The 12766-nt window shown below is 32.6% G+C and overlaps 1 protein-coding gene across 3 annotated transcripts; it reads left to right on the top strand.

Moving 5' to 3' along the window:
- The first annotated feature begins 1987 nt into the window (after positions 1 to 1987).
- LOC107869807 (secretory carrier-associated membrane protein 4) lies at positions 1988 to 9683 on the top strand. Of its 3 annotated transcripts, none has more exons than XM_047395147.1 (12): positions 1988 to 2190; positions 4582 to 4695; positions 4773 to 4835; positions 5201 to 5234; positions 5329 to 5451; positions 6214 to 6276; positions 6402 to 6495; positions 6628 to 6673; positions 6764 to 6831; positions 7132 to 7180; positions 8281 to 8346; positions 9019 to 9219. In XM_047395147.1, the coding sequence occupies exons 1-12, from the start codon at positions 2131 to 2133 to the stop codon at positions 9154 to 9156; spliced, it is 918 nt and encodes a 305-aa protein (XP_047251103.1). In that variant the 5' UTR covers positions 1988 to 2130; the 3' UTR covers positions 9157 to 9219. The 3 variants fall into 3 exon arrangements, with proteins under 3 accessions (XP_047251103.1, XP_016571729.1, XP_016571724.1); XM_016716243.2 differs by lacking the exon at positions 9019 to 9219 and adding an exon at positions 9340 to 9683 and having other exon boundaries at positions 1991 to 2190; positions 4585 to 4695; XM_016716238.2 differs by lacking the exon at positions 9019 to 9219 and adding an exon at positions 9340 to 9683 and having other exon boundaries at positions 1993 to 2190.
- Positions 9684 to 12766: the final 3083 nt, after the last annotated feature.

Raw genomic sequence — 12766 nt, forward strand, 5'->3', positions numbered from 1 at the left:
ATCACATTAACAGAAAAAAATAATATATGTAAAGAATCACATTAAATTCTGTTTTACCCTTTTCAACGTTTTCTTTTGATTATAAATAGAAGGTCACATGTAATAAATATATGGAAAGAATTAACTTTATATTTTTAAATGTATATAATTAAATCAAATGTACAATGTCTTTTTATACCAGAAATACATTGTATATAATAACTATATACGCTGAAAAAAATAAAAAATTGTCATTTGCTTTCTTTGCGTTTAGGTTCCTTTTAATTTCTCTTGGTTTGTGATCCTTTTAACTAATCATGATTAATTATAGATTTAGTGTTTTGTGTGTAATTAATCAACCCTAAAATTGAGGCGCAAGAGTTTGTTCACCCCTGTTTCTCACTTGCAAGGATGTCTTTTTTTGTTTGTTTGTTTAAATTTATCTCCAAAATAAGTTTGCTTTTTTTTTTATTATTGCTTTAAATTAGACTTAATAAAATTGAAGATCTTTTAACTTCTAAGATGATTTTTAATAATCTTTTATTATTTGTATTTGTCTTCGTAAATAAATCATTATTGATTGATTCTATAATATGTTTATGTAGATGGAGAAAGATTTATGTGAAATATGCGGATAAAACTTCGTGTTGATTACAAGTGAATTTAAGGTATGTTTTTAATATTCTAAATTTTATTTTTTATTCATATTAGTTCTACTTTTTATTAAGGCGTAATTCATATTATTATTCTTTTGTCAAAATCATACTTACATTAAAAAAATTATTGAGATAAAAATAAAGTGAAAATTGTGATTTCTCATAAGAGCAAACAAATTATAGTGTCAAACAAGTATTAAATAAAGTCATTAGTTGGTTAGAAGATAAAACATAATGGTAATTAGAGATTTATGCGTTAGTAAATCAAATTTATAATCAATTTCATTCTTTCATTAGGGATAATTTGAATTGCTCAGTTTACGTTTTAGTATCGTCATCAAGACTCTAAAGTATATTTTCCTTTCAAAGTATAACATTAAATAATTGATATTTCAATATAGCATATTTTTTAAAATTTTTTTGTTCATATCTTTATTTTGTAAATTATAATTATTTTTCTTGAATGAGAAGATACATGAAATGAAATGTGATTTTACATGTCCTGACTTGAGCGGTTTGAAAAGAGAGAAATATGAGATCTTTTGAAGGGTAAGCTTTTATTTATCAAGAAATTAGCCTTACATAGCTTTAAATGAATCCGACTTATAAAAACAGAATTTTTAAAGGCGGATCAAGTATATTGTTTGATATAAATAATAAAAATTTATTCTTTTATATACACTTATTATAATTTTCATATATACGTGCAAAATACGTACACTTGACTAGTAAAAATTATAAGTTAGGAACCCACAATAACAGATTCTGAGAACTTTTAATAAAATAAACTTTTATCATAAATATACTTAATTAATTTTTTTAATTTATTTCACTAGTGGTGTTTGATCATAAAAATTTCAATAACTTGGAGCTATATTTTAAAAAACAAAAACAAATGAATTTTATAATATTAATTTATATTTATAGTCCAACATAATTTTAATTCCATTTTTTTTCATTTCCTATGCTCAAACGCGTACTTAAATTCGCACCCCCATTATATCCATTTAGGCCAACGAACCTACCAATCGGTAAAGGGATAAACTCGTAATTTAGATCATATCCAGATCAGTTACCGAACGACAAAATCCAGTATACACAATACACTCGCACAATAATAAGAAAATCCTCCCCTCACCCAATTACATCCCGCCACGTAACAATATATCCACGTGTCATCCTTTAATTACAAATATCCATATATCCACGTGTCATCTCATAAACAGCGAACACACACTAACAAAACCCAACCGCTTTACAAATGGCATTCACTCGTAATATCACATCCCCTTAATGGGCAAATACGTAAATTCGTCTACCGATTCAATATCCCGCGTCACCAACAAACAAGCACACAAAAAGTAATATCGTAACAAAGCAAGTACGATACACAAAATGTAGTATCGTTCTTTCAAAAATTTGCTTAATTCTTTTTTTTTCTCTCTTTATATAATCCATAACTTTCGCGCAGTTCAATTAAATCGAAGAAGAGAAAATGAGTAGAAACGATCCGAATCCGTTTGACGAAGAAGAACCTGAAGTCAATCCTTTCTCAGTAACCGCCTCACTTTCTCTCTCCAATGCGTTTTTTATGTGTTTATGTTTATTAGTATTATTTTTATTTAATTAAAATTCGATGCTTTCCTTAGATCTAGCTATTTTTTTTGATCCCATTATTTTGGCTTTGTTAGTTTAGATATTTGTGTAATTTTTTATCGGCTATTTTGTGGTGATTGAGGTGTTTGATCTAGATCTGTTAGGGAATTTAGAGATTTTGACTAATTTTTTTTTGGGGGTACATTGTGGTGTTTAAGATTGGCTTGTCGGTGTGATGAAGTTGTACACTATTTTAGTGAGATTAGTATAAAATTTATCTGATTTTCAGAAAAGGTAGACCGAACTAGCGGGGACGATACTAAATAGATACAAATAGGTGTAAATGCCGATTCTTTTTGAGAGATAAGCATTTATTACCCCGAAGTGTGGCCAAAGTTGCTGCGACGTAACTTCACTTCACGGGGTCCGATTACCCCCTTAAACTCAATTTTAATCTCAATTTTAATGTATTATTATCCACCTTTATGCTTACATAGCCTAAAACACTTGAAATTAAGGTGCATTTTAGAAAATGCCACATAAGCACAAAAGGTGGAATTCAGTAAAATTGAGTTTAGAGGGTAATAGGACCTGTGAAGCTAAGTTGCTCGGACCTTCCAAAAGTGTGTCCACACCCATGTCGGATCCTTCAAAAAATGCACGACTTTTGAAGGATCCGACACGTACCCAATGTTTTTGAAGAGTCCGAGCAACATAGCCGTGAAGTTAAGGTGTATCCGTTGTTGTAACAACTTTGGCTATAGTTCGGGGGTAATAGTGGCTAATGTGGTTGCCCCTATCCACATTAGCCTTAATCTGCTTCCACAGTAGTTCTTGCACATTTCCTCTACCTTTTTTTGTAGAGTAACAGCCTTAAGTGCTACTTGTGAATCAATTATTATTTTTTAAATGTAAGTAAATGCGAATACCTTGTCCACGAACTAAATTTGAAGTATAATTTGAAAGATTGGCTTCAGCCTCGGGGGTTTAAACCACTAATTATTCACCCAGTTTAATTTAAGAAAGTTGTGATTTGCATGGAATTGGCCGTTGGTTTAAAAGAAATGTGGATGGCTTTATCAAAAAAAAAAAAAAAAAAGAAATAGAAGAAATGTGGATGTGTTCCAAGTTCTACATATAAAGTTACTGGTCCTAATTGATTTATGACGAGGACTCTTAAATGAAAGATGTTTTTTTTAAGAAGTGTTTGTTTTATTTTTGGGTATACAGATGCTATTTTTTATGCCTTTAACGGAAAATGGAGGTTACGGAAATAATGTCTATAATATCAACCCTGGTTTGCCGGGATATTTAAAAATAAATAGAGGAACTCTAAACATTTAAAATTTATTTTTATTTACTAAAAATGAAAAAAAAGCAATGGAAGATCAGTCTGTTTTTGTTTGCCTTCACTTGAAATTTTAAAAACCAGTTTTGTGTAATAGTTGGCTATTATGTTGTTGCTGGCAAGGGACCTATGTATATGTGTGTGTGTATAATATTTGATAAGATGGTATCTGCAATATGTTTCAAGTTAAAGTGAGAAAGCTACAAAAATCTTATCATTGCATGTCTTGAAACACGCCGTATATGTAAAAATACCAAGTCAGTAAGTGGACAATAGGTGAGCTAGTAGTAATTCGTGCAATGGACTATACTTTCGATCGCTTGCCCTTGCCTTCCACTCTCGTTTGGTCTCTTTCTTCTAAAAAATAAAGCCAAAGCGCATGATGAAAAAGAAGCCAGCTGACTGCCCCCTTCCGCGCGACATTTTTGCTGTGTGAATGAGGTCTTAGTCTGTATGGGTATTCTGGACCAGTCGCAATAAGTCGCTAAACGAAGGTTTAGAGCTTTAATACCCTAAAGGGCTTAGAGAGGTTACTTACGTTAACCAGAGCAGATCTTATAGTCCATACTCGGTACCGTTGAGGTGCATAAAATGGATCTCTTTATCAAATATCACTTGCTGCCCTGCCTGTTGGAACGGCGCTTCCATATCCTTCAGCAGACTCTTTCGTACCTCCTTATTTGGACCCACAATCACCCACATATCTCATAGGACCTGGAAGTTATCTAGAACCATAAAACCCCGATATTCCTCCTTTCATAGAGATTACACGAATTTTTAATAACCTTTCCAAGTTGTGAGTATTGTTAGTGCCAAAATGGCAGCTTTCAGTTCTCGAACTATTAAAAGTGTATTTATTTTCGACTTACGATCACTTTGTCGAAATGCAGAATTCATTTCTACATTTAAATTCCAATTATAACTTCTCATGCACTATTTATTTTGTCTCTGCTCTGAATGTGCAAGATCCTCCTCATTTGTATCATCTGTATTTTCTTTCAGAAGGGTGGCTCTGCTCCTGCATCTAAATCACGCTTTCCTCAAGTGATCGCTAATACTCTTGGTTTTGGTCAAAAGCATGATGCAACTGTTGACATCCCATTGGATTCAATGAATGTAATGAAGTTGATATGCTCTTGTTGCAGTTTTGTATATTGTGTGTTCTGAATCTGTTCTTCTGAATTGTGTTTTAGGGGCCTAATCAGAAGCAAAAAGAGTTAGCAACCTGGGAAGCAGATCTGCAAAGGAGAGAAAGAGTTGGTTCTTTATTTTTTTTTCCTTTTAAAAGTTGTTTGCTATGTGCATTGCTACGAAGTGTATTTTTTTCCGTTGATTTCTGATCATTTACTGCTGCAAGGATGCAAATTTTGAAAAGTTTAGTTCCTCGGTATTTTGGCTAAACAATTTACTACAAGCCTCCTCAATTCTTGTAGTGTTTTCTTAGTTTATATTTTTCTGAATTCAGTTTGAGGCTTGTGAATGCTTCCCAAAATGCTCCTTTTTAGCTAAATGTTTTGTTATGAGTTCCTTGATTTGTAGTTTATTCTAGTTCATATTTGCTTCAATTCAGTTTGAGGCTTATGCATGATTCTCATTTACTGCCGGTTTGCCGGTTTAACAGGATATTAAACGAAGAGAAGATGCTGTTGCTGGTGGTAAGAAATGACTTCAGCTAGTTTCAGATTGCTATTAAATCGGCTTATTTCTCTTTAGCATGCTGATGTCATTATTTCTATGATTCTTTTCCAGCTGGTGTGCCAACCGATGATAGGAATTGGCCTCCCTTTTTTCCAATTATTCATCATGATATAGCAAATGAAATACCAGCTCATTCTCAGCGGCTGCAGTATTTGGCTTTTGCAAGCTGGTTAGGTAGCGTCTTTCACTTCTTTTTTATTTTCTCTAAATAAAGAACGCTTCTTTGAATATCAATAAAGTTTGTTTCTATGCAAGGAGTACCTTTTGTAAAGATGTTATCCCATCTTTTGTTTTTGCCAAATGGATGGCCTATTTTTGTGTACTCCAGGCTCCACATTGATGAAATTTTGCTTACTGATTTGAAAATAGTGTATGAGAGAAACTGATGGGATAAACATACTTCTATTTTTCACACTGCTGCTGTTTGTGATTAGGGTCAAAGGGCTTTAGACTTTCCGTTTCCACAAAATTAGTAGTTGCAAGTATTGGGTTTGTCATTTCGAACTTGAACAGTAGTTTAGCTTTGAAGTTTCAATTGTCCAATGATTTGATTGAAATTCAGCAAAATCATTTCTTTACTAAAAGTAACAAAACCACAGTTTTTATGGAACCTAAGAGCAAGCAATTTGGCAACTTCATTCAAGTGACTCAACATTTTAGGTTGATACGTGAGTAACTTTCATAGAATGAAGCTAAACTAGTAGATTTTTCTTTTGTTACATGACATGATTTGTAGTTGTTGCGTAAAAGAATAAACTGGGATAGATGACTATCTGGTTTATGGGCTATAATACTTCAGTCAACAGTTGTCTCATCTCTCGCAAATTTCAATGGCTATATGATACTTCTTGTATTTCCTTGCTCTTTTTTTCAAGTGTTATATGAGTCTCCTCCTATATCGTAACCTCTTTGGCTTTGCTCCAAATCTTTCTTCAGGTATTGTTTTTTGTCTGGTGTTCAATGTTCTTGCCGTGACCATCTATTGGATTAAGGGTGGTGGTGAGCTTTATTCTCTCTATACTGCGGTTCATGCGGCATTCCTTTTTATTGGTCTAAAGACCTAATGACTAAAATTAAATTCAAGTTCAGTCCATCTAACATCATCTAGTTATTGCCTTCTCTAGGTGTTAAAATCTTTTTCCTGGCTGTAATATATGCTTTAACGGGATGTCCTCTTTCATATGTCTTGTGGTACCGGCCTCTGTATAACGCGATGAGGTATCTAGTGTTGTTGCACTGGCATTTCATCCCCATTTTGCCTTTATAAAATTTCCCCTCAGTTGTTTCTTTTAGTTTTTGATTTCCCCATCATAGACTGAGATTTTATTCTGAGCTTATGTGGATGTGCAGGACTGACAGTGCATTGAAGTTTGGATGGTTTTTCTTGTTCTACTTGGTTTGTTCTGCTGACTGAAGTGACGAAGATGCTGTCTATTTTATGCCAGGATTTGTTTGTGTGTAATTTTTTTTTTTTTCATATGTGCAGCTGCACATTGGGTTTTGCATACTTGCAGCTATTGCTCCTCCCATTGTATTTCATGGAAAATCCCTAACGTAAGTTCTGCTGTAATTTTTAGTGAATTAACCTCAGATTATATAGTTCAGTTTTCTATATAAGCTGGTAGTTCTGTCAGGATGTTTTAGCTTAGTAGAATTTGCTAGTTTATATGTATACACCTTTCCGGTGAAATAATAAGTATTATATTATCCTATAAAAGAGTGCTGGTAGCTAAAGTGTGTTAAATGCAGCGACTGTTATCAAGTATTTTCCATTTTCCCTTGGATTGTCATTTTCATTGCAATTTTATATCTTTCTTCACTAATTATTTCTGCTTCCTTTTTATTTTTTTCCAGGGGTATCCTTGCCGCAATTGATGTCTTCTCTGACATTGTGTTGGCTGGGGTAAGAAGTTTAGTGTTTTGCTCTTATTTTAATGAGATGAAAAAAATAAGAAATTCTTTGGCACATTCCTTTGAAACAAAAAACTGAACCTTCCACTGTTGTAACTTGTATGTGTGTTTACTTGGTTGCACATTTATTATGACTTATGGCCATGCCCTGCATTCTTGTTCTGTCTATTTCTTAAGGTCCGACCTTCTTATCCATTGGCATGGATTCTGTATTCTAAACAGATTCTGTGTGGTGCAAAGCTGGCTTGCTACTTGAGGAGGTTGCAAACAGCAACCACTATAGTTTCAATTTTCAGACATAAAACCAGTATGGTTAACTCTAGAAGCTGGCACCTTAAATACTAGCATACATTGAAAGATTGTCTTGGTATCAACCAACTGAATGTTTGTTTTATTCTAAAATTTAATGGGATTGTTTGGTTCGAAAACAAATAGTGTTGTGGTTAGTAATGCTGAGATTATTATGCTGACTGCTTGTTTGTTGTATAAAAACAGACATGCATTGCATTATCAAGAGTAGTGCGGAATAAGGTGTGCAAGTATAAGAATAGTACTAGTGTGTATAAATGATACTGGTATTAGTTGTGCATAGGTGAGATTTGCAACCAAACATTGTATTAAAATATCATACCAGCATCATTCTACCTAATACACCCTACCAGACGGCTCCTAAATTCTTGATATTAGATATTTCCACTTCCAAGTATTATTGGTAAAAATGTAAAAGGGGAAAACCTCCAAATTTCTCATTATTAGCATATGGAATCAGATTTAACTTGTGCTCTGTCTTTGACTTGAACAATAACTTCATTTTGTTTTTCTCATTGCTTATTGAGTTGGTTTATTAACTGATTTAGCGGCTCAAAAGCTTTTTTGCACGGCCTTTTACTTGAACAACAACCTAATTTCATTTGATATTCTGATTGCATATTGCAGTTAGTTTGCTAACTGATTTACCACATCAAAAGTTTTATTAGATAATTGAAACTCCTAAAGGAATGTAGTATTAATGCTTGTATTAGCTTATCAGGCTGTTTGATCTTTTATCATCTTAATATATATTCATGTGCTGTCCTTTTCTTCTTCCTGCAGATCTTTTATTTGATTGGATTCGGCTTATTCTGCTTGGAGGTTTTGCTTAGCTTGTGGGTGCTGCAGGTGAGGTTTTTACTGTATTGATAAGATTCGTCATGTCAGCTCCGTTAATAAATTAATTGTATGACAATCACCTTGGGCAATACTCCATCTAGTGTTCTGGTATTTGTTGTTCTCGTTTTCTCCTGTTCCTTTGTTTAGCTTTTTTAGTTTTTCTCGTCTTTGCTTTGCGGCTTGAGCTTCATGTGCATGTGGCCTAAAAGTGAAATCTATCAAGGGAAAGAGAGATATTGTACTTCAATTTATATGTAAGTTCTTGCCTGCTGAAGAGTAATCTTTTTCGGGGAGGAAAAGATAGGGTATCATCTGGTTTCTTTCATATATGAAGAAAAATGCATGTCCATTTCTTTGATGATTTGTTAGGTTTTCCTTTACCACGAAAAAGAAGGAAGATAATATGCTAGGTTTTCAACCAGATATAAATATCTAAGTAGTTTTTCTTTTTGAGGCATGTACATTTTTTGAACAGTATAGGTATAACTGAAGAGTCAGTTTTGGAGGTCACTTGGGGATTTGGGGGGAGCTGATGTAACCTATAATTGAATTTAAGTTGCATGTGTTAGATGAATAAACTTTTCTATACCCGATAGTAGCAAGCTGTTCTAAAGTTAAAACGCTACACAACTTTAGGGGAAAAGAGCAATCTTAAAATTCAAATGGTTACTATCTTGACAGTTGATTCCCAACGAAGTTAGCGGCTCTAGTACCAGCCCTTATATTAAGATCGGACAACTCCAGCCGAGAGAGAGATCTTTTTCCATGGGGCTAAAAAGCCAGAGTTACCTGGTTCTTGTGTTGGTGGGAGGCAGGTAACTAGTAGGATAGTCAAGGTGCTCCGCAAATTGGCCTGGAGTCATTCATTATTTAGAAAAGAAAAGGCAATTTGATTCCTTCTTCCTTTTTGTAGTATGGTATAAAGGTGGGGAAAAAGAACAAAAAATGTTGTATTCCTTCTTCCTTCATCTCGTGACATTTTGTTTTGTATTATCATTGCAGAAAGTGTACATGTATTTCCGAGGGCACAAGTGATGCACCTGTTTGGGACTCAAAGACCTCAGCGTTGTCCTAGCAACAATTCTTTTCCAGAGGGAGCTAAACATATGTCTTTATTTCTTCATTAATGTTTTGGCTGGGTGATGACTTTCGCGGTATAGTTGCATGTTTTCTAGGTTCAATAGTTATTTTTACTTGATTCGAGCCATATGTTCCTTTTCATTGTCATTTCTGTATGTAACCGCAGTTTGCCCTTTGATTATTAGACTACCGTGTTATTGTACCTATATAATACCTTCATTTGGGACTCATTTTGAATCAAATATGTCCATTTGGTTCGGATAGTACGAGGATCGAGTCAATTTTATGATGTGTGATATGTGGTGATTTAGCAGTCTCTTGTTTTTTTTTTTCAGTTGTGGCGTGGATATGTATGGAATCTATATCATGACCACAATAAGAAGCTTGCCAAAATAGGCCGTTGCTGAGACCATCTAAATTTAGAATACTCAGTATACTGAGCCTAAATTACTATAACTAATTCTTGGAAATAGCAACATTCTTTTTCCCTTTTACTTTCTATACATTTTTCAAGGCATTAACTCAATGCTAAGTGATTGTAATACATAGGGTCGTTTGGTTGGGAACAAAATTATTTTGGGATTAGCTATTTTGGAATTAGTTATTCCATCATATACGCGGGATTACTTATCTCATCACTAAGACATAAATGGTGGGATAAATAATTTCTTGACTAACTAATACCTCAAAATAAATTTGGGATAAAATAATCTTACATTTTATCCCAACATTATTATAACTTATACCTCTCATCAAATGAGCCTTAGTAGAGTGTATTAAAAAAATTCATCCATTAGTTAATTAATATCTCAAAATTTATGGTATTAGTAATGCAATGGGTACTAAGGCATGCATTATCACGATTAAAGACACAATTATCCCTTCAAATCTTTTTCACGTCCTTTTCACCATATATATAGAGGGTATTTTTATATATATATATATATATATATATATATATATTTTTTTTTAAAAAATTATACAATTCATGTTAAAATTTAGTACACCAAACCAAATACGACATAAGAAAAATACAAGTATAACTAATGCAAGTATAACTAATACAAGCATTGCTGATATACCATGTTTTGCATTATTCTTGTGCACTCTATCAAACGACCCCTAAGTGTATAATAGGAAAAAAAAAAAATTCATTTCTTGATTTATCAAAAATGACAAGTAAAAATAAAAATTTAATTACTCTTCCCGTTTAAAAATACTTGTCCACTATTGACTTGACACATATGTTAAGAAACAATAAATAATAGAGGTAATTTTACTATATTACCTTTTAAATACAATAAATGTAATATCTCGAGGAAATTTATTGAATGATGAATAATATTTAATATCAAGTGTAAAATTATTAGAAAAGGCAAATTATCATTGCTTTTTCAAATTGAATAAATATCGTTTGATATTTATTTTTAGTACAGTGAATGAAGAGAAAACTAGTGAGAAGTAAAAAACCAAAAGGAAGTAATTTCATGATTAACTCTCCCGAATTAATTTTCTATATTCCCTTATCTTTATTCTTCCTTTGTATTAGTGAAATTTCTTGTATTTATCACATTTACCACACTCAAAAAAAATGTCAAAATTGTAGGTTAATTAAATGTATTTAATGTTTTTTAATCATACAAATATTAACAATTTAGGCTGAATTTTTCCTATAAAATTAATTAAATTTGTAGTGAGACTGAACTCGTACTAGTGGTAGAGTAATAGGGGTTACAAATCAGACGATACACAATTTGTTTTGAAAGAATGTGACATGCTTATGAAACTCTCTTATGTGACATCAAGTTATTAAAATTTATATACTACTTATTAATTTCTGAATTGACATATTTGATGTATAAAAGAAACTATTTTTTTTTCGATCTTCGCTTTGTTAATGAAACGTATTCAGATAATATCATCAATTTCCTTCCCAAGATCGTTATTAGTTAATCAGTAATAACAATTAACTAATAAACTTTGTGTCTGTGAATTAAATCTTTGAAAAGAGTTAGAATGTAAATTCTCTTATAGTATTTTTTTGGGTTAACTTTCACTTCTAGTGTTGTGAATTTAGTTTTTTTTTTTTTAATTTAATAAATAGTGAAATAACAATTATGGATAGATAACACTTCTATCTCTCAACATACTTCACATGGTGCGAATTCAAATAGTTAGAACTTTAAATCAAGTCGAAGAGTATAGAATCATTCAATTCAAATACAGTGGAAATTAAAAATAACGATGATAAAAAATATAATTAAACTTTAAGTGATATAAGTAGAGTTAAAAAGGAACGGTTGCTAACAAATTCATCTATGGAATCCTATTTAAGTCATGTTAATAACAAGAAAAAATAAGTCCTAAAAGTTTTTTTTTTTTTTTTGGTTTCCTATTCGGTTTCCGGTACCCACATTGGAGTCCGACTAATCCGAATTTGCGCAGCGTAGGGCCCCATTCGGGGGGAAGCGCTCCCTACCAAGGATTTTTCCATGCCTAGGACTCGAACCTGAGATCTTTGATTAAGGAAGGAGCAGCCTCATCCGCTTCACCACATCCTTCGGCGGTAAAAGTTTGGTTTTTATTGTTTAATAGGTGCTTAGACTGAGCCACTTTCTATTGTATAAACATACATTCCAAGATTATACCTTAACTAAAACAAAAATTATGAGATTAATTTAATTACATGATACATTAGGCTAAATAATTCAAGCAAAACATACTCTTGTGTTGATTAAGGAAGCTTTCTTTGTAGCTACCTTAATCTCTAAATAACACACGAGATAATTTTGTTCTGCATTTGGTTGCATTTGGTTAAGCTTTTGATTTTTGAATAACAATTTTGGGATAATTTATAGCATAAGAATAGTATTATTTATTGAGAAAGGCAGAGAGACACACAATCAAAGAGCGCGACAGGGTAGCAGCAGAAAATACTCAAGTAAACTTTTTCTTTCAATTTAAACCAAGAGGAGATAAGCAAATTCAAGCAAAACAAAGTAAAATGACAGCAAATAACCAATCACACAAATAAATAAGACAAGAATAATAAGACACCAAATTTACGTGAAAAAATTTTCGGTGTGAAGAATAAAAAACCACGGGACCATAACCTCCACTATAATCATCAAGAGTTATAATATTGTTCTTCAAAATGGCCACCAAATGAGTGCCAAAAAACAAGCAACAACACAACAAGATAGCACCAAAACTAGAGAACAAAAAGGAGCAAAAATATAAAAAACGTAGCTGCTGTTTGGGGATGAAAAACAGGAGCTACAAGCCACCAAATTTACCTCCATCAGTTTTTAATCAAAGACTGAGATGAGAGGAACATGCTGTCCAAAAA

This window comes from Capsicum annuum, chromosome 1 (assembly GCF_002878395.1).
Source record: "Capsicum annuum cultivar UCD-10X-F1 chromosome 1, UCD10Xv1.1, whole genome shotgun sequence".
In the NCBI taxonomy this organism is placed as follows: Eukaryota; Viridiplantae; Streptophyta; class Magnoliopsida; order Solanales; family Solanaceae; genus Capsicum; species Capsicum annuum.

What these genes read in the sequence shown, in the direction of transcription:
- LOC107869807 (XM_047395147.1), top strand. Translation starts at nt 2,131, where the DNA reads ATGAGTAGAAACGATCCGAATCCGTTTGACGAAGAAGAACCTGAAGTC. An exon ending in TCCCATTGGATTCAATGAAT is followed by an intron (nt 4,696 to 4,772) that starts GTAATGAAGTTG and finishes ATTGTGTTTTAG; the next exon opens with GGGCCTAATCAGAAGCAAAA. An exon ending in TTAGCTTGTGGGTGCTGCAG is followed by an intron (nt 8,347 to 9,018) that starts GTGAGGTTTTTA and finishes CTATCTTGACAG; the next exon opens with TTGATTCCCAACGAAGTTAG.